The sequence below is a fragment of the Macadamia integrifolia genome, chromosome 10 (genome assembly GCF_013358625.1).
Source record: "Macadamia integrifolia cultivar HAES 741 chromosome 10, SCU_Mint_v3, whole genome shotgun sequence".
Classification (NCBI taxonomy): Eukaryota; Viridiplantae; Streptophyta; class Magnoliopsida; order Proteales; family Proteaceae; genus Macadamia; species Macadamia integrifolia.
The window spans coordinates 21,846,160-21,866,997 of record NC_056566.1 but is presented as its reverse complement, the minus strand read 5'-3'; the positions used below and the strand labels follow the sequence as shown (position 1 = coordinate 21,866,997).

Below are 20,838 nucleotides of genomic sequence, written 5' to 3'. Positions count from 1 at the left end.
GAATCCATCGACTAATGTGCATGTCAGGATTCTCTCAGCTGTTGGATTCTCACTGCTACTCACCGTTTGCTAGTAAATTAAAAATCAAAGTACAATAACGTAAGCCGATCGATTTGAATCAGAATTGGCTGAACCAATCCATAAATGTTTGTATGGTTCATGCAGAATCTGGTTGGTTCCGGTTTTTTCCTGATATATTCCTACAGATCCGGAATATAATCAAATCAGACGCCATTGGACCAATTCTGATACTAATTATTGTTTTATAATCCTGAACACAATAATCAACAATGTTTTTTCGGTAAAGAACAATAATCAACAATGTAGGGGCATAAAAAATGATACGACCAATATAAATAATTAAAACTGATTGATAGAATTTCTATTAGTCCGATATTGATTTTGATATGTAGAATTCGCTAAGGCTATGTTTGGTAGCCAATAGAAGAAAAGAGAAGAAATTGTGAGAAAATAAAAAGAGTATCTATGTTTGGTTACCCAAAGAATAAAAGAAAAAAAAAATCAAAAAATTTTTGAATTTTAAGAGAGAGATAGACACATAGGAAATCATTGTGTAATCATTTATTTTTTGTCTTATTATCTTTTCATATTTTCTCATGTTTTATTGTGTTTTTTGCAAGAAAACTTTTGAGAGAGCAAAAAAAAATTTTACAATTCCCAAGAAGAATTTTGAATTTGAAGAGGGAAATCTTCTCTTGGGTGAAGACATGCCAAGTACAAAGAAAAATTCTTATCCCAAGGAAAAAACGTACAAAAAATGTACTGTTTTTCTTTTCTTTTATTTTCTTCTCTTGACTTCCAAACACAGCCTAAGACACAAAAATTGACCAATCATTTGTAATGAAATTGGAAGAAAACTAATAATATTTAAAGATATTTTTTATAATATTAATACCAATTTGTCTTTTTTAATGGGAGAGGGTTCCAAAAGTCAATGTTGTCCTTTTCGAAGCATGAGAGTCAATGAAAGCACGTATAAAAACATCAATAAGGGTAGGCAAATTTTTTGCCTCTTATAAGGGGCAAGGCCATCACTTCATTCCTCTCGGAGTTTGGGCACAAGGCAACACTTTTTTTCCTCTTTTTTAATATATATGAAAATCGAGACTACATCAATAAATATATCATTAAGGATCGATTAAAAATCAATAATGAATCAAAATTGATCAAATTGATGACTATCGGATCGTCAAGGTTCTCTCTTCCTATTATCCACCCATACATATAGTGGGAGGCAAAATGATTGCCAACCCTTAAAATAATGTTAAAATCCTAGTTAAAATCCTGTCCATGTTGATGCTTCTACTAGTGCTCCAATTGGTTTTCACAATGGTGCAAGAACCATACTACACTACCCTTTAAGGAACCCTCTTCCATATTAAGGGAAAAATGAGCCTATCTAGGAGTGTCGCTATTGTGGCTAAACACAAGCCCTTACGACCTGACCCTTTTAAAAGACAAAATCCCACCCCTTTTAATGCTTTTACTTTCATGAGTAACCGTTCATTGTACACGGTCTTGCTTGAACCCTTGAATGGTTACAAAAGTCCCCTTGAAAATATCAAAATTCTTACCCCCATTTGACGAACAAACCAATAACTAAAAATGTACTCAGTCACACAGCACCTCTCCCCATTTAAACTCGTGATCCTTGTGTGCGCCTTCTTTTAGAGGAAAGTGTTAAGAAAGTTCATAATTTCAACTTGGATAAGCATGTGTGAGGGTGTGGCTATAATTTGTGGGGGTCAGGAACACATATAAGTTTGTAACATGGATTTAGTAATTGGTATCGGGATTAGTATCGATCTTCTTGATATCAATTCACATCAGCTTAGATTAGACAATTTTAATCATATTTTCATTAATTGGGTTTTTTATGCTTTTGCCTTTGGTCCGATACCAATTTGCAACCCAAGATTGATCAAAAATCAGTATCGACCCCTGTTGATACTGATACAAAATTTGATCCGACTAATCTAATACCAAAAAATTGAACCATGGTTGGAAATAGGTCACATATAGTTGATGGTTTATTTGGCACATTGCGTTTTGAGATGACACGGTCTCCTTAATTCTTGGGGGAAGAATTTTCTTCATACATTCCAAGTCCTTTCGTTTGCCATCATCTTTTGATTTTGACAACTTAATACTTACCTCATTAAGTTGAGATAAGGCAAGCAGACTTGAAACCCATAAGTCAAGACATGGGCCTCTTTAATATGAGAACTAATAACAAAAAGAAAAAAAAAAAAAGGGTTGATTGGGTTCCACCTACAGCCTTAATATGAGAAATTTTTTTTCATTAAGGAGCGTAGTTCTTACACCTGCAGCCTTGCGTCTCTTTGTCTCCTCTTTCCTATAAAATGATCTCTTTACCCCCCCTAAATATACTAAAATGAAAGCGTTGATTGGGTTCCACTTAGGCATAGGAGCCCCACTTCCCTAATAGATAATACTAGGTTAGGGTGTCAATCTGTCGGGTTGGGCCGGTCTTGGTCGGACCTAGCCGAGCCTGACAGAACTATGTCCTTGGACCATGACCTACCTATTCAAGGAATGAGGCGGTCTTGATCAGTGTCGTGTCGGGCTCGATCAGATTCTGAACTTTAATCAGGCTAATCGGGCCTTAAACGGGATAATATACCAATTAAGCCTTAAACGGTCTTTACTTTTCTTAATTTAAGATACTTTAATTTATTTTATTAAATTATCAATAAGTTTGGAAATATATTACACTTAATCACAGTCAATAATTGATAAAAATATTAATATATGCCCTATTCTGTTTGAAAAAAATCAAAATATCTATATAAACGGTGGGCTAAAAATGTCGGTCTCGAGTCGGGCTAGTAAATTGGCTAGACCAGTTGGGAGGCCCATCGGGCTTACTCCTTACACTGTGTACTACCTATTTATAAACGTATCGAGCTTAGGCCTGATATGTTTATTAATTGGGCCGATCAAGATTGGACCATAAATGTGTCGAGCTCAGTTGAGCCTACCAATGCTGGCTACCTAATACTTGGTGAATGGGGAGCACGGGATGATAGGGGTAGAGGGGTCTTTTCAAAGGCCGGGAGAGAGACAAACACATGGCTGGGCACATATTATTTGGGAAAATGTTTTCCGTTCAGGTTTATGATCATCACCTCAATCCTGAAAATTTCACCATTCTGGTCCCTCGCGTATGAAAAAGATGAAGTTTCAGGACTGGTACTTGAAGATAGCAGCTGGGTCCGCCTTGATCGGAGCTTCAATGGAGTACTTCATGATTCAAACCGGTTTCTGTGTGAGAACCATCCTTTCGTTCTCTTTTAAATCTCCAGTTTATTTCTCTTTTTTCTATAAAAGATGTCTTGAATTCCGAACAGTCTCTTTGCAATTGAAAATCACATGATATTGAAGCTTGAACTGTTGTACGTTCGACCGGAATTCGTTCCAGAATCCAGATCTAGTAGAATGTATCAAAATTAATGGAATATTTTACCCATTTTCTTCCGAGGAGTTCCTTGGGAAGAGGGTATTTCAAATTCAAGATTTTATTGCTCTCTGGTTTAAATGTGCTGAGCTATTTTTCCTTTTCTGTTCTTTTACTTTAAATGGTCTCGCTTTCTTTTTTATTTTGTTCTATTTCGTGATTCATTTTATTGCTTGTACCGTTTGTATTCGTTACCTGTTTGTTGAAATGCCTCAATTGACGAATTTAGAGCATATTACCAGAATTTGTGTGTGGTCGATTAACCAGAACTTTATCAAGATTTTGAATTTTCAAAATTGTTGTGGCTCCAATTCAGTTGTTCGTACTTTATAATTAGCTTTCAGGAAGATCCAATGTTCTAAGTTTAGATTATTGGCCTAGGCATGAGATTGTATAAGTGGTAGTTATAAATGTTGAGGGAAAAAGATAACATGGCACCAGTAAGTCTTTTGAAAAACCAATGGAAGCCTCCATCGATGGCTTCATTTGAAGTGAGGCTATTTAAGCCACTGGAAGTCTTTATTACTCTCACAATCATGGGAATATGAACACAGTTGCAGAGTGTCGAGCTAACATTGGATTGATATGGATGTCATCAGCTAGTGGGAACCTTCTGTGTCATTCTAATTATAATGTTATGTGTCTGTCTTCCATATTGATTCTTTTGCTACATCTCTTTAGAAACAGTGACATTTTTATGATACANAATTTTTTTTTTTTTTTTTTTTTTGTTCTCTTGACTTCCAAACACAGCCTAAGACACAAAAACCGACCAATCATTTGTAATGAAATTGGAAGAAAACTAATAATATTTAAAGATATTTTTTTATAATACTAATACCAATTTGTCTTTTTTAATGGGAGAGGGTTCCAAAAGTCAGTGTTGTCCTTGCCGAAGCATGAGAGTCAATGAAAGCACGTATAAAAACATCAATAAGGGTAGGCAAAATTTTTGCCTCTTATAAGGGGCAAGGCCATCACTTCATTCCTCTTGGAGTTTGGGCAGAAGGCAACACTTTTTTTCCTCTTTTTTAATATATATGAAAATCGAGACTACATCAATAAATATATCATTAAGGATCGATTAAAAATCAATAATGAATCAAAATTGATCAAATTGATGACTATCTGATCGTCAAGGTTCTCTCTTCCTATTATCCACCCATACATATAGTGGGAGGCAAAATGATTGCCAACCCCTCAAATAATATTAAAATCCTAGTTAAAATCCTATCCATGTTGATGCTTCTACTAGTGCTCTAATTGGTTTTCACAATGGTGCAAAAATCATACTACACTACACTTTAAGGAACCTTCTTCCATATTAAGGGAAAAAGGAGCCTATCTAGGAGTGTGGCTATCGTGCCTAAACACAAGCCCTTACGACCTGACCCTTTTAAAAGACAAAATCCCACCTCTTTTGATGCTTTTACTTTCATGAGTAACTGTTCATTGTGCACGGTCTTGCTTGAACGCTTGAATGGTTACAAAAGTCCCCTTGAAAATATCAAGATTCTTACCCCCATTTGACGAACAAACCAATAACTAAAAATGTACTCAGTCACACAGCACCTCTCCCCATTTAAACTCGTGATCCTTGTGTGCGCCTTCTTTTCTTTTTCTCTTTTTAGAGGAAAGTGTTAAGAAAGTTCATAATTTCAACTTGGATAAGCATGTGTGAGGGTGTGGCTATAATTTGTGGGGGTCAGGAACACATATAAGTTTGTAACATGGATTTAGTAATTGGTATCGGGATTAGTATCGATCTTTCTTGATACCAGTTCACATCAGCTTAGATTAGACAATTTTAATCATATTTTCATTAATTGGGTTTTTTATGCTTTTGCCTTTGGTCCGATACCAATTTGCAACCCAAGATTGATCAAAAATCAGTATCGACCCCTGTTGATACTGATACAAAATTTGATCCGACTAATCTAATACCAAAAAATTGAACCATGGTTGGAAATAGGTCACAAATAGTTGATGGGTTATTTGGCACATTGCGTTTTGAGACGACACAGTCTCCTTAATTCTTGGGGGAAGAATTTTCTTTATACATTCCAAGCCCTTTCGTTTGCCATCACCTTTTGATTTTGACAACTTAATACTGATCTTATTAAGTTGGGATAAGGCAAACAAGCTCGATAAGTCAAGACATGGGCCTCCTTAATATGAGAAATAATAACAAAAAAAAAAAAAAGCGAAAAAATTAAAGATGAACCGTAAATATCCCTTACAGTCAGGGTTTTAAAATGTGTAATTGTTGATGGGAAGAGTTAGTGCTGATTCTAAATTGAATCGAATCTGAATTAGCATGAATCAATATGAAAAAGGCCCTGAACTTCTAGTAATTTTATCCAGGAATCAATCATATTGACTTGTTAGATTGGGATGGGTGACCATCGATTCCATTTTAGATCAGGTAATTCCCAATCCAATTCACTAATTTTTTAAAACCTTATTTAAATAGATGCAACAACCCAATCAAGGGATCCAGGCAAACCGTTCAACCTGAAAATGATGCTCCTTGATCTTGCGGCCTCTATACTAAAAAACAGAGGGTAGTGAAATGATGCCCCCATGCTAGTTTAGGGGCACACTACTAGAAAGTATTCTTTTCCCCCACATTCAAAGATAAAAGTTTTTTTGTTAAGGAGTGTAGCTCTTACACCTGCAGCCTTGCGTCTCTTTGTCTCCTCTTTCCTATAAAATGATCTCTTTATCCCCCTTAATTATACTAAAATGAAACCATTGATTGGGTTCCACTTAGGCATAGGAACCCCACTTCCCAATAGATAATACTAGGTAGGGGTGTCAATCGGTCGGGTTGGGCCAGTCTTTGTCGGACCTAGTTGAGCCTAGCGGGACTATGTCCTCGGACCATGACCTACCTATTTAAGGAATGAACCAGTCTTGATCAGTGTCGTGTCAGGCTCGATCAGGTTTCAAACTTTAATCGGGCTAATCAGGCCTTAAACAGGGTAATGTACCAATTAAGTCTTAAACGGTCTTTACTTTTCTTAATTTAAGATACTTTGATTTATTTTATTAAATTATTAACAAGTTTGGAAAGATATTACACTTAATCACAGTCAATAATTGATAAAAATATCAATATATACCCTATTCTGTCTGAAAAAAATCAAAATATCTATATAAACGGTCGCGCTAAAAATGTTGGTCTTGAGTCGGGCTCGTAAATTGGTTGGACCAGTTGGGAGGTCCATCGGGCTTACTCCTTACACCGTATACTACCTATTTATAAACATGTCGAGCTTAGGCCCGACATGTTTATTAATCGGGCCGATCAAGATTGGACCATAAAAGTGTCGAGCTCGAGCCTACCAATGCTGGCTAGGAATCGACACCCCTAATAGTAGGGGTTTGGTAAATGGGGAGCACGGGATGATAGGGGTAGAGGGGTCATTTCAAAGGTCGGGAGAGAGACAAACACATGGCTGGGCACATATTATTTGGGAAAATGTTTTCCGTTCAGGTTTATGATCATCACCTCAATCCTGAAAATTTCACCATTCTGGTCCCTCGCGTATGAAAAAGATGAAGTTTCTGGACTGGTACTTGAAGATAGCAGCTGGGTCCGCCTTGATCGGAGCTTCAATGGAGTACTTCATGATTCAAACCGGTTTCTGTGTGAGAACCATCCTTTCGTTCTCTTTTAAATCTCCAGTTTATTTCTCTTTTTTTTCTATAAAAGATGTCTTGAATTCCGAACAGTCTCTTTGCAATTGAAAATCACATGATATTGAAGCTTGAACTGTAGTACGTTCGACCGGAATTCGTTCCAGAATCCAGATCTATTAGAATGTATCAAAATTAATGGAATACTGTACCCATTTTCTTCCGAGGAGTTCCTTGGGAAGAGGGTATTTCAAATTCAAGATTTTATTGCTCTCTGGTTTAAATGTGCTGAGCTATTTTTCCTTTTCTGTTCTTTTACTTTAAATGGTCTGGCTTTCTTGTTTATTTTGTTCTATTTCGTGATTCATTTTATTGCTTGTACCGTTTGTATTCGTTACCTGTTTGTTGAAATGCCTCAATTGATGAATTAAGAGCATAATACCAGAATTTCTGTGTGGTCGATTAACCAGAACTTTATCAAGATTTTGAATTTTCAAACTTGTTGTGGCTCCAATTCAGTTGTTCGTACTTTATAATTAGCTTTCAGGAAGATCCAATGTTCTAAGTTTAGATTATTGGCCCAGGCATGAGATTGTATAAGTAGTAGTTATAAATGTTGAGGGAAAAAGATAACATGGCACCAGTAAATCTTTTGAAAAACCAATGGAAGCCTCCATCGATGGCTTCATTTGAAGTGAGGCTATTTAAGCCACTGGAAGTCTTTATTACTCTCACAATCATGGGAATATGAATACAGTTGCAGAGTGTCGAGCTAACATTGGATTGATATGGATGTCATCAGCTAGTGGGAACCTTCTGTGTCATTCTAATTATAATGTTATGTGTCTGTCTTCCATATTGATTCTTTTGCTACATCTCTTTAGAAACAGTTACATTTATATGATACATCATGTGTATCACTTTCCAGTTATTAACCCCTTCAAATTATATCCCATCTGGAGTTTTCACCTGTCCGAAGTAATTTCAACCCTCGTAAATACCAATGAAAGTTGTGGTTAACCGTATCTGTACTATTTCATTTAAAGCTTTATTGTGCTACAAAGGGAATGCAATTGTGGCTATAATTTGAATTCTGTTGTCTGTCTTTGAAGTTTTAACTCTGATACTTGACTGCTGTTTGCTGTATTCTTCAGACGACAAGGTAACTGTTCTAGAGTCTGAGAAGCGAGCTTGGGAGAATTCACCAGAAGCTGAAGCAATCAAAAAGGCTCTCAATCCTTGGAGGGAGCATGATAAGGAGGAGACAAGATGTAATTCCTAGTATGCTGTTGCTTCTCTTTCTTGGCTTTCACTTGATTCACAAAACGGTACATTTGAGAACTACCCATTTGTTATATGGTGAAGTGATTTGACTAATTTTTTAACCTTATATATAGATCTTAATGGATATAAAAGTCAGCAGAAACTTCACCCAGTACAGAGTTCAGTTAATGTAGTTTATAGTCATGCATCAAGAGCACCTAACTGTTAAACTGGTTTATTAAAATTAATTTTGAACTTTGTACCTTTTAACGAATGGAATTTGAAATTCCTCCCGCTTTAAGCTGAACCAAAACCAATGTGCTATGGATCATTCCCCCTTCGAAAATCATTTCTTTTGATGAGGTAAGCAGTTATGAAAGTTTTAATCTGTTGTGTCTTTGAACTAAGGAAGCCCATGTAACGTCTCGGCCCCATTAACCTTGCACAATATTGTCCTCTTTGGCCCATGGGTCTTAAGGCTTTAAAACGCGTTGTGCCATATTAAGGAGGCTAGAGGTTGTCAACTAGCCCAGTAATCTCCTTCTAGGCGATGTGGGACTAAAGTTTGCACACCCTCACCGATCTCCTAAATCCCCTGGTACTTTCTGTATTCTTGGTGGGGACACCTCACGGTACTTGCCGTATTCTTAGGTGTCAGCCATTACTGGACCTCGGCAATTTTTTAAAATGTAATAGGATAATCTCTTAACTAAATTTATTTTACTGAGGGAATTTTATTATAAGATGGGACAAGTGACCTAGAAGGGGGAAAAAGGGCCACCCTGCACTTGCAACAAACTCCTGAGCCTCATAGGCCACCCTATAAGCTGTGGTAGGCACCGTCGAAAGCCTGGTGATTGTTTTTTAACCAGAATTTTAGCAAGAACTCCCTGGTTTATGGTCATGATAATTTCATTCGCAGAAAACTGAATGAATATTTCAGCTTCCCCTTCAATGCCAGATAATTTCTTTTCTTATGTTCCTCACTTTATAAATTGAAGGGGGAGCTATGTTAGATAGTTATGTAGTTTTGGATATTATTGCAGCATCTACAATCTACCATGTTCCTATCCTAACGTCCTTAGCCATATTCCAACTAAATGGTGTCAGCTACATGAATCATCTTTTGCCAATATATTCTTTTCAAAGCTATACTTGTTAACAGTCCTAAGGTATGCATGTGTTCCACCAGTATCTACAATGTTCCACGATATTCTAAAGATATCGTCTTGCATCTTTTGCAGGCTACAAGGAGAATCAAGATTGACAAGTGATTGGAGAACCATGATCAAATTTTCAAACTTGGATTTGTTCATGCTTTATATAATTGTTTTGTTTTCAATTGTGAGTAGGCATTGCGGGATTTGATTAAAACCTCAGAGATCTGTGAACTGGGAATTTGGAAGAGAAGAAATTGAAACTTTTTTTTTGGGAGAAAGAAATCAAAACTTCCGATGTAATCTCTGCTATTAGACTAAAGTGACTGACAGAATCCAACTTTCATATGCTGTCTTCTTATTTTGTTCAATTTGCAAAGATAGTGGATCAGAATTATTCACATCCATTCAATTGTATGTATGATTTTACCAATTTGCGAGAAGAAACATTCTAATTCAAATAGTGGTTTTTGATTGGGCTGTTTGTGTTCTATGGCCTTGGCGATGGATCTTCAATCTGTTATGTCACAATCGAAACTGAAACATATGGTTCAACGAATTGCGATCAATTATGATTCAGCAGGGCCAGATACCATTGTGGATTTTGCTTGCTTTGACATTGCTGACTCCCATCTCATGATCAAACAACAATAACAACGCATCTCAGTCTTATCCCAACTAAATGGGGTCAATTACATGAATCTGTGTGGAAAAAAAGGGTTTGGGACATCCTACTCACGAACAATCAACAACTTGGATCTTAGCCCTTCGACAGCTCTGTTAAATACCATGCTTGGGTGAAGATTTAACTTTTGCATGTCTCTTTTTACTAACTTCTCAATGGTCATTTTTAGTCTGCCCTTAGTCCTTTTCGCTCCATCCATGTACATCTGGTCACTCTTCCGTACTGATGCATCTAAAGACCTCCTTTGAACATGTCAATACCATCGTAATCGACATTCTCTGAGTTTATCCTGATGTCGTAATTTAAAAATCGAAATTAGGTCACTTAAATTGATATTGGTTCAAACCAATAAGTCAATCAATTCTAGGTTTTTTCGAATCAATTCAACCCGATTCCGTGTTTAAAATCTTTGTTATCAACCATCCACATATCTTGTGTTCTCAATGAGTAGGAGAAGGCAATCTTCACTCTCAAACCCCATCCGATCCGGGAGGTGAAGAACATTGCTTCCCAAGCCGTCTACCAGACCAGCTCCCATCTGGCCATCTCCAAGGGTTTCAAAAATTATTGCGTTGGATTAGGAGTTGGCTGGGACCGGGACCGGGCCTGGGACCGGGACTGGGACTGGGGCCGGGACCGATCCCGATTTCAATTGTTTTCAAATCGGAACCTTCACGTTAAGATTCTCCTGAATTGGTGGATTTTCAGATCAAATGGCCGATTGTTAAGGTTCTGAGAATCGATTCTGTCCGATTCCAATCCAATCAAAATCGTCAAAGACCGATTCAATCACCGATTCTGGTTTCTAAAACCCTTCCTCCACTCCTCTTCGACACTGATACTGAGTCGTCGGTCCTCTCCAACACGAGCCACCCAACCTCCGTCCTCTTCATAAGGCCATCCGGCGATCACCACAACCAGGTTCCCTCTCTCCGTCATCTGCACGGGGCTATCCGGCGGCTATCACCAGGTTCTCTCTCTCTCTCTCTCTCTCTCATATTTTCCATAGTTCATAGACGGGTTGTATGTTATTCCTGTTCGCTGAAGTTCCTAAATTGATAAATTAAGAATGTATTGCGTTCAGATTCCATGGATGGCTCACTCTCCAATGGAAGGTTGAAGTCCAGTTTTTAGGTATTCGTCATATTATTGATCAATCAGATTGAGAGGTTTATCTCAATCGGAAGTTCATCCATACTATTTTGATGTTTCCAGCTATTTTTATATCTAATTTTAGTTCTGAATACTAGAGAGTTATGCGAGAATTTCATGGCACCAATAAATCTAAACCTTTTCTTAGAAATCTGCCTAGGGTTGTTCAGATTTTGGCTCAATGCTTCTTTTTAGGATTTAACCCCTACCCTTCCCTCTCCGAATACTCCCTGACTGAATCAATAACAAAAAGGAGAAAGTCCAGTGTCAGGTAGACAGGAAACATTTGAATAGAGCTGCCTAAGGATGAGCTTATACCCATGTTTGAATCATTACAGCAACTGCATAGTAAATTAATTGAAAAACCAGTGATTTTGTTCATGACTGCTTTGACATCTGAATTGATTTAGGTTGACCTTACTGAACCAATAACTTGAAAAGTCTCACAAAACTAACTTTGAAACAAGTGGAGTTCGTTATTCAAATCATCAGTGTAATGTAGTCTTTTTATCTCCTAAGAGGTTATTAAGCATAATAGGGTTGCCTTCCAGACAGCTTGTATTTCAAAAGAAAGATAAGTCTTTTCTTAGCCTTCAGTGGGGGAATACAGAAGCTACTTCATAGTCATTGCAAATATCTGTGAGTTGCTAGGTTTGAAGGAAAATTTATTAAATTTTATTATTATTATTATTTTTCAATAAATTTGAAGAAACATTTATCCTAAAAAAATGAGCAATTTATTTTACGCCAGCATTTCCAGGGCTTTTTTTTCCTTTCTTATTGTTTTAAACTTGCAGGTGACTGGCCGTTTGCCTGTTGAACAACTGTTTCATTGAAGGTGTAGGTGAAGTAAAATGTTTAAGCAAGTATTGGGAAATTTGTGGATCCAAAGGGCTTCTATATCGAGCAAGGAGAAAGTTGTTCCAGTTTTATATCTGTGGAGGCACAGCTTCCATAGTGGACAGGTATATACATATAGCATTTATTTATAGTACTCCCAACTGTCTTCTGCGTTTGAATTTGTTAGGCCTAAAAGATGACAACATAAATTTGGATCATAAAGAACATAACAAAGCTTAGTTGCAATGCATGTTGTGTAACAGGGAGTGGTTTCCTCAGAGAAATGTTCCATGACTGGTCCAATCTGTCGGTCAATAGTGTTTCACAATCAGGCTTTTTAGATGGTGAAAAGTGTTTCTAACAAATGAATAGAAGTTAGATTAATGTGCAGGTGAAGTCCAGTTAGTTATTTTTGGTGTAATATCAAATAATGAGCTTCAGGACACTAGATGTAACCATTACAATCCTCTTGATGTTCTCTCTCGCACAACATAATCCATGTACATTCACGCGCAAAATCTTCTCTAAAAGGGCATGACCCAGTTTATGGAACCAGCTGACTGGATGATAATATTATATGTTGAGTTATTTGGTTTCTTTGTGGTCATTTCACAGGCTAATTCTGCACCAAGAAGCTTCTTTGGGGTGGAAGATTTCCTCGATGATGATAACAGCCGCCCGTACACATACAAAAAGGAAAAGAAGACAAAGAACCCACATAAACACATATCTTTCAAGCAGCGGACCGTAGCATACATGGAACCTTTTACACTTGATGTTTTCATCTCCAAGCGCTTTGTTTCAGCATCGATTACACACAGGGTGACAAGTAAGCAGGTAGCAGTTGCTGGTACAAACTCTAAAGACATCAAGGCTGTTCTCCAGTCCCGGTCAGACATACCTGCATGTTTGGCTGTTGGCCAAATCTTAGCTGATAGGGCAAGAGAAGCTGATGTCTACACTGCTTCTTATACTCCAAGGGAGAGGGACAAGTTTGAGGGGAAGATCAGGGCAGTGGTTCAGTCTCTCATAGACAGTGGAATTGATATTAAAGTCTTTCTTGATTGACTTTCAGAAGGAAAATGTATTTTTTTTTCTTTTTTGGGATGGGGAGGAGGGTGTTCTTGGGATAGATTTGGATTTTGGACCATCTCGGGGATTACCCATACAAAATTCTCACATTAGGTCACTGTACTAAACAATCACAGGATAGAACAGGAGAGGGAACACATGTTTTGATATCTGCACCATATCCTTGTGTGTGTTTTTTGTTCAATTTCTCACAGTATCATCTCAAGCAAGCAGTCAGGTGAAATAAGGAAAAGGAGGGGGGGGGGGGGGAAGAGGTGAAGAGGGTGTGCTTTTTTTTTTTAATGAAACAAATTCTCCAATGATCCATATTGAAGACCCAAATTATGAAATGTTGCCCTAATACAACAATTTGCGCTTATGCCTAGCTCAATGCCTACTGATCTCATATTGATTAAGAGGTGAATTTAGGTTAAGAACAAAAACAGGAATTTTTTTTCTTCAATCCTTTTCAACCACCAATTATATTATTTATTAAGAAACTAAGGGCCGTTTGATAACGTTTCAAGAAACGCGTTTCTACCGTTTCTGTTTTCAGAAGTAGCAGAAACGGAACAAAAAGCATTTGATAAAACTGTTTCGTTTCACTTATTTTTATAAATAGAAATAGAAATTTTTACTTATTTATGGTTCAAGAAATAACCCAGGCGAAACAAGAGGGCCCGTTTCTGGAAACGACTTGTGGCAATTCTTTCATTGGTTACCATCGATTTCTAAAAACATGACTTATCAAACACCTTCAATTCCGTTTCTGTTTCTAGAAACGAAAATTTATGTTTCTGCCGTTTCTTGAAACAGAAACGGTAGAAACATTATCAAACGGGCCCTAAAGTTTGCAGGAGATGAAGAGACAAGCACAATCAAATCAAATCAGAGAAAAAGAAAAATTTGTAATTGAACTCCCAATTACCCATATCCATAGAGAGCTTATGTTCATGTATCCACTAAATCTCCATAGATGCCGGTTTCAGTTTGCCTTTGCAAATTTGAAATTGCAAACTACCAGTACTCCTATCCATTAGTACCTATAGGTAGAAGCCAATAAGTTCAGATACATATTTTCTCTCTCCCCAAATGAAAGTAACTTCCCAAACTTCTATCCTTTAGAATTCAAGTTATATACATTGTATGTTTCACAATCCACAATATTCCATCCGCAATGATCAGCAACAATTCACAAGCTTGAATCATAGTTGATATAGTTGAAAACCATGGGTCATGCACAGTGGATGAGGAAACCCAGCCCTGATGCTCCACTCAGCTGAAACAAAAAACAGGGTTGGTAAGCTACAAACTTTATAATTTTAATACTGGTGAACTTGGCAGTGAACCAAATCTACATAATAAAATCACATTAATCAGCAGAGTCCATTTAAAAATGCACTTATAAATATCCAATTAAGGAAATGAATTCTCACAAATGCATCCGCTCAGTAAGAAAAATACTCGTCTGTGGCATGTGTTTGCTTTTTCAGGCCCAGGAAGGACAAAAAAATTCCACTTCCCTAGAGTACAATAACAAAAACCTATTTGTTATTTAGATGATACAATCATGAGAATAAAAAAGGCAAATACAAGAATATATCTGCTGGCCACAGATAGGAGGTCTATTCTCACCCCAAGGACATAAACAGCAGTTAAAATGAATTCAAAATGCACGGTTGAAGTAAGATCGAGCAATGCATGTCAAAGGTATATGGTAGCCAGACGTTCTTTCCTCACCCCTCCCCAACCCCCAAAAGGAAAGTTTATAGCAGTGATTTATATAATTGTGGGACTACCCAACCAATTAAAATCCCAACTCCCCACCAAGAATCAACTAAAATTAAGTAACATATCAAATAATAGCACTCACAAAATGAATGAAATTTTTAAAATTGCAACTGCAAGAAAACAGGCGACAAATATATGTTGTTTCATATGTACTCTGATTCATTCTTTTTTTTTTTTGGGGGGGGTGGGTGGGGTAATGAACTCTGATTCATTCTTACAGTCCAATGTCTAGAGAGAATATTGGGGGAGGGGGAGGGGGAGGTGGTGGTAGGGGGGAGGTGGGGGGCAGAGTAGAGAATGAAAGACATACATATCCATTTGACTAGTGACCAGCCTCGGAAGCTTGAGAGTAAGTAAATCCATCCTGTGAATCAGTAGGGGCAGTTGAAGGAGCAGTAGTTCCAAGAGCAGTTGTTCTCTGCAAACTGGAAGCAGCATTCATGTTAAAACTATCAAAGCCTACACTGGTTGGTGTTGTTGGATTCTTTTGATACATAGGCGGTGTAATCATAGAAAGGGGACTAATGGAAGTCGGTGCCACCGAGCTCCCAGGCACTGTTGTTGGGGGATTCAGCATTGGAGGCCTTGGCACACCATTTACTTGCATGGGTAAGGAAGTTGCACTAGGTGGCCCCATCATCGATGGCATATTTGGAGCAGTCCCATAACCTGCCAAAGCCAATATGAGAAAAAAACAGTAATCATCATCATATCCCTGAAACAGGATGACTGAACTTGTGAATGCATATGACACTTGGGCAGAATTGAGTGGTAGAAAGGACTAAAAAGCATCATTCCACAGAAATGCGGGAGAATACCAGTGCAAGGAATGAAAGCTCATGACAGTCACATCAATATAAAGTCAAGGGGCATGTCAAAACTCATTTGATGGTCCCAGCTATATAGTTATCAAAGTGGCTAGGCAACCCAAGGTGGTGGATGGGTCCTAGATTCCCAGGAGACAAGGTGCCTGACCAGGAGTTGCTTAGGTGCCCTAGGTGGCTAACTGTGCATTACATGCAGTATTTATGCCATAAATATAATTAATAATTGCGACAGTAATGCAATATGGTCAGTTTAATGTATATGTATCAATGCAATATGATATAATTATGCTAGTAAAGACCTGACATGAGCAGACCAACAAATAATAAACAAAGTATAGGATAACACTATAAGCATATTCATCAAAAATCGAAGCAATAAACCAAGAACATAATAGCATACAATTAAGAAACAAAATTATAGAGCATGTAACTATGTTTCCATGTATCGCATGTGCTTCATAATCCTACACGCAGACCAGCAATCAGGTTAGAATCAGAATCAAATTCATATAATATTGGGGGTAAAAAAAAAAAAACCATACGATATGGCGTCCACCCAAGGCCACAAGGCAACGCTCAGGTGACCAAGACAGCCACCTTTCCTGCATCAAATAAGGCGTATGGTTGCCTTGGACCCTAGACTGTGTTTGGACACCTTAATAACTATACCCAATTATGAGATCTAGAGGTTGCCAAATTGGCCCAGTTGGATAATCGTAAAATTGCAGCCCTTCTAACTGAAAATTAATCTTCTGTAAGCAACTCATTAAATAAATTGTAATGGAAAGAAAATTCAATTGCAATAGGCATACAGTTAGAACACGTACATAAAGAGTTCCAGTTCAAGCAATTACATGCATTAAAAGAATTCAAAAAAACAGAAAAATAACAGTTACATTACGGCTCTTCAGCAACTGAAGGATACAGCTGAATATAGATCCATGAGTTGGCAAAGATGGGGAGAGAGAAACAGGGGAAATAATCTATAGAACTGTAATTTAGATAACTAGTACTTGTCAAGATTCGAATAAAGTACAGTTAACCCCAAGGGGTTGGTCCATTGGTGAATTTTCAATGGTTACCTATGTTTAAATCACCTTGCAGCACCTTTGGGGCCACTCACAATGGGATTAATTTGGCTTTCCCGTTAATCCCGCTAATGACCAGTCCAGTGATTAAGGGGTCGGCTGGACCCAGTGGAATAGTCAGGCCAAAATGCCTGGAAACCCTCTTAAATCTTCTTCCACCACCATGAAATCATGTTCAACTCCAAAACAAAAAAGGACAGAAAATCTTCCATTTTGAGTTTTGGGAATGACAAAGATTCTAATTTGGACAAGAATGATGCTATTTAGGTCCTGATTAAGTGGTTTCCCAGTGCTGCTGCCCACAGAAATGAAATATTTATAACAGAATTTTATGAGCCTGGCTAGCTTGGAGTCTACTGCAAGAAAAGTAAATTAGCTGACCTATTGTTGACTTCTCTAAAAGCTTTGAGAATGGAATTTTTTTTTTTTTTAATCTCTACTTCCATGATCACCACATGCATGACCTGAACTTTTTGAATGCCTTTCCAATCCTTGTCCCTTTTCATCTAAACCACGACTAGCAAAACATTGATCCACCATACCTGTTGGGTGTTCATGAAAATCAACAGAACGCAGATTTTCTCCCCACAATGATATTATCTGCATTGCTTGCATAGTTTGTATTCGTGCATGATGCACCTCAAGATAAAGTAACTTGAATTTCAACTTTCCACTATCAGGAAGGAGTTCAATAGCACAACTAGAACAATTAGAAGCATGACCCGGAAAATTGCTTTCCTGACACAGAGTCGATCAGAGGTGAGAGCTCTAAGTTTTTCTTTTAATTTCTTCTCATTTTTCCACTTCAACATGGTGTACATAAATGGGTGACCTACTATCACTTTTTATGCCACACAATTTTCTTTGCAGCCTGAGATAAACTTTATTGCACCACATTCCAATTAGAGCTTCTCCTTAAGATTAGACAATCGAAACCACTAGAAATTATTTGAAGTTCTATGGAGTATGGAGCACTTACATTCCATGGAACCAAAAATAAACCTCAGAGAGGGAAGGTAGAGACTTTATGGTTCCACAACAATCATAAGCACCATGAGCATCATGCAACCCATAGGCAAGTAGTCAAAAATATATTCTTTATTACTGAGACTTAATCCATCCGCCCTATCAGAACAGGCAAAGATAACTGTCAAGGCACCAAACCAAGCAATACTCAAGGTAACAGAAGATTCATGAACGGTAAATCGCATGACCATTGCCACCCATAAAAAGAGTGCCCTAAACTTTGTCATTCATTCAACCCTGGAAAATGAACCAACGAATATTTTAAGAATTTTCCATGTGTTTAACTTTCTGCATAAAACTCAATTAATGATTGGCCCCAAAATTGACATGTGAAAGCAAGAAAATTCGTGCTTCCACCTGCCTAAACACATATGCAGGTAATACGAAAATACTGGTGTCCTCACCAAGGTACAAGGATAACAAATTATAAATCAAAATCATATAATATTGACTAAAGCCCAGTTAAAACAAGTTGTGTGTGGCATGTTTGCCATGCATAGTGAGGGAAGAAATAAGCTAAACAATGTGCAATTATGGAGCAACCAATAAAAGTGCTAGTACAAAATCCTTGCATCCATGAATATATGCTAATGGGCCTGCTTAAGTAGCAGCTGAGTTATCACCCAAATTAAATCAAAGCAGCCAACAGAATTCTGTATAACAAGGACCACACTAATAACCAATCCATCAATAGTATTAATAACAATTCACCTGGGGCACCAATAACAGGTCTTGGCAAAATAGGAGGTCTGATCCCTGGGATCAATGGGGCATTTGCTGGTGTTGGTAGAATAGGGAGCCGGGGCCTCTGAGCTTGCAAAGAAGTGACATGTTGGTTGTATGCTGCACCAACTTGCTGATATGCTGCAGTCTGCCCAAGATGTTCCTTGATCCTCTGGTCAATCAAACTTTGAGTTTGTTGCTCCTCAAATTGTTGATAATAGGACCGCACATTTGCCTTAAGTGATAAAAGAAAATCAGTGTAACAGCAATGGCAAAAGATGTAGAGCATGATAACCTAATGGATTCTTTTAAGCTATAAACAAAATACCTTGTGCTTATAGCCTGCATTGTGCTGCTTTCTAACAGAAGGCTGACAGTATCAGGGAAAAGGAAGAAAAAAGGGAAGTAAGTAGTAGAATGGGCACATTGTTTAACTTTTAAATCCTCAGCAAGATTAGAAAGAATGTTAAAGATAACTGCCTCCATGAAAGAATATCCCATGCACCAAAAAAAGAAAGAAAAGCTTAAAAGAAAAATCATCATTCTGGAAAAGGAAATATAAAAAGTAATTAAGGTGTAACTATTAATTTCCAAATCAGAAGTTTACTACTTCAGTCCTACATCATTTTGTCTTACAGTGCAGGGTTTATCTTTCACTCTGCACCCATCTGGTGGTAGCATTAAACCGAGCTTACCCCTTTGCACTAGTTATGTATGATTGCCTAACATATATGATATAAGAGATGAAATCCGTATTTCAGATTATGAGAGTTTTAATGGGAATTTAAAGGTGTAAATGCCAAGTTAGAATAATAGAAAAATGTTTTGTGAATCATCATAGCCGTCATTATCACTCAATCTTATTATCCCAAAATACCTGGGATCACATTGCAATAAACAAATTTCAAATAAATGGCACCATAATAAAATAAATCCAGTCATTTCAGCAACCATCTTCATAATCATCATCATCATCACCCAACAACTATGGCAACCCTTTGAGATCAGTTTGCCGAAACGATTTTCCAAACAAAATGAACTGAACAGTAACAAAACAAAGGAGAGAACCAATGGAATGCTAGTAACTCACAGAATCGTGTGTCAGGTAGGTGTCGCAATAATCACAGTAGTATCTGCAAATTCATGATATTAAAGTGGGGGTGGGGGAAAAGACAATAAGTCCCCTGAACAGAAGGAAAATTATAAAAGGGAAAAAAAATCATAGACATGAAAATAATGAAAATCCTGTACCGAGGCATGGTTAGCAGCCAGATTCAGCAACCTACAATGAGTTGGCTTGCTTATGAACTTCCAATACCTACACGTTTCAAAAACAAATGTGATCCCTGATTCAGGGTCGATCCAAAGAAAAAGAAAAAAAAAATGGAAAGCTACAAGTAAATAAACGAAATGTTAAGCCTCACTCAAACAGCTTGATCACCGATACATTATCAATTCTTAATCGAATAAAACAATAAGCAGGTCAATATTGGAGCTAGAAAGCGATTCTCGGGAATTGCAATGAGGCCGAAGGTAAATGGCGATGGTAACCAGTGAAAAACCGTAGCTCGGGCGAGAAAATAAGAAGGATAAACCCTAGTTGCAGAATGGGAAGCCCCGAGTAAGCAGATCAGCAGAGACCCTTACCTTCAAGTTGTCTTAAAGTACAAAAGCTTAATTATGGGGTTGTTTAAGCGTTAGGTAGTAGTAGTAACGTTGGCGGGCTTTGCAGTTTGCACGCACGGCTTGGCGGTGGCACCACACTTTTTGGCTCCCACTGGGTTTTGAGTGGCTTCGAGTGTTTTCTAAAATGCTGGGCCAAGGAGAGGGTGTGTGAAAATATCTTCAATGTAAAGAGTAAAGAATAACATGGTTTTTTTTTGTGTTTATTTGTATATGGGCATAAGCAACACCACATTGACAGATTCTTATAAAAAAAAGTTGGGCAAGAGATTCCTCTTCTTGGTTGTGTGGTTGTTGCACTAATGTTGGGGCCGATGAGAGTGCTATAAGATTATATGATGGATGAGATTTTTCATTACCCAATGGTGGGATGCTAATTTTATCCGCTCGT

At 37.6% G+C, this 20,838-nt stretch overlaps 3 protein-coding genes across 8 annotated transcripts; 2 read left to right on the top strand and 1 right to left on the bottom strand.

The window, feature by feature from the left end:
• The first annotated feature begins 3,083 nt into the window (after positions 1-3,083).
• LOC122090984 lies at positions 3,084-10,041 on the top strand. 5 transcript variants are annotated; one of them, XM_042660765.1, is made up of 3 exons: positions 3,084-3,308; positions 8,296-8,422; positions 9,649-10,041. In XM_042660765.1, coding segments are annotated over exons 1-3 (228 nt in total). In that variant the 5' UTR covers positions 3,084-3,208; the 3' UTR covers positions 9,650-10,041. The 5 variants fall into 5 exon arrangements, 4 of the variants coding, with proteins under 4 accessions (XP_042516699.1, XP_042516697.1, XP_042516696.1 ...); XM_042660763.1 differs by having other exon boundaries at positions 3,087-3,308; positions 8,296-8,412; XR_006143780.1 differs by having other exon boundaries at positions 3,116-3,308; positions 8,296-8,469.
• A 687-nt stretch (positions 10,042-10,728) lies between these two features.
• LOC122091056 lies at positions 10,729-13,514 on the top strand. The gene is made up of 3 exons (XM_042660871.1): positions 10,729-11,216; positions 12,196-12,363; positions 12,854-13,514. Exons 2-3 carry the CDS (start codon positions 12,253-12,255, stop codon positions 13,304-13,306), a joined length of 564 nt encoding a protein of 187 aa, XP_042516805.1. The 5' UTR covers positions 10,729-11,216; positions 12,196-12,252; the 3' UTR covers positions 13,307-13,514.
• A 688-nt stretch (positions 13,515-14,202) lies between these two features.
• LOC122091397 (U1 small nuclear ribonucleoprotein C) lies at positions 14,203-20,587 on the bottom strand. 2 transcript variants are annotated; one of them, XM_042661314.1, is made up of 7 exons: positions 20,412-20,587; positions 20,016-20,082; positions 19,855-19,897; positions 19,093-19,134; positions 18,753-18,999; positions 15,411-15,769; positions 14,203-14,588 (listed from the first exon to the last, which is right to left on the bottom strand). In XM_042661314.1, exons 2-6 carry the CDS (start codon positions 20,021-20,023, stop codon positions 15,423-15,425), a joined length of 687 nt encoding a protein of 228 aa, XP_042517248.1. In that variant the 5' UTR covers positions 20,024-20,082; positions 20,412-20,587; the 3' UTR covers positions 14,203-14,588; positions 15,411-15,422. The 2 variants fall into 2 exon arrangements, with proteins under 2 accessions (XP_042517248.1, XP_042517249.1); XM_042661315.1 differs by lacking the exon at positions 20,412-20,587 and adding an exon at positions 20,189-20,399.
• Between the last annotated feature and the right edge of the window lie 251 nt (positions 20,588-20,838).

Excerpts from the sequence above, each read along its gene's own strand:
- LOC122091056 (XM_042660871.1), top strand. The coding sequence starts at position 12,253 with ATGTTTAAGCAAGTATTGGGAAATTTGTGGATCCAAAGGGCTTCTATA. Across the intron at positions 12,364-12,853 it reads ACAGCTTCCATAGTGGACAG|GCTAATTCTGCACCAAGAAG; the intron begins GTATATACATAT and ends GTCATTTCACAG.
- LOC122091397 (XM_042661314.1), bottom strand. Across the intron at positions 19,000-19,092 it reads ATGCAGGCTATAAGCACAAG|GCAAATGTGCGGTCCTATTA; the intron begins GTATTTTGTTTA and ends TTATCACTTAAG. Across the intron at positions 15,770-18,752 it reads ACCTGTTATTGGTGCCCCAG|GTTATGGGACTGCTCCAAAT; the intron begins GTGAATTGTTAT and ends TGGCTTTGGCAG.
- LOC122090984 (XM_042660763.1), top strand. The coding sequence starts at position 3,209 with ATGAAAAAGATGAAGTTTCAGGACTGGTACTTGAAGATAGCAGCTGGG. Across the intron at positions 3,309-8,295 it reads CATGATTCAAACCGGTTTCT|ACGACAAGGTAACTGTTCTA; the intron begins GTGTGAGAACCA and ends TGTATTCTTCAG. Across the intron at positions 8,413-9,648 it reads TGATAAGGAGGAGACAAGAT|GCTACAAGGAGAATCAAGAT; the intron begins GTAATTCCTAGT and ends CATCTTTTGCAG.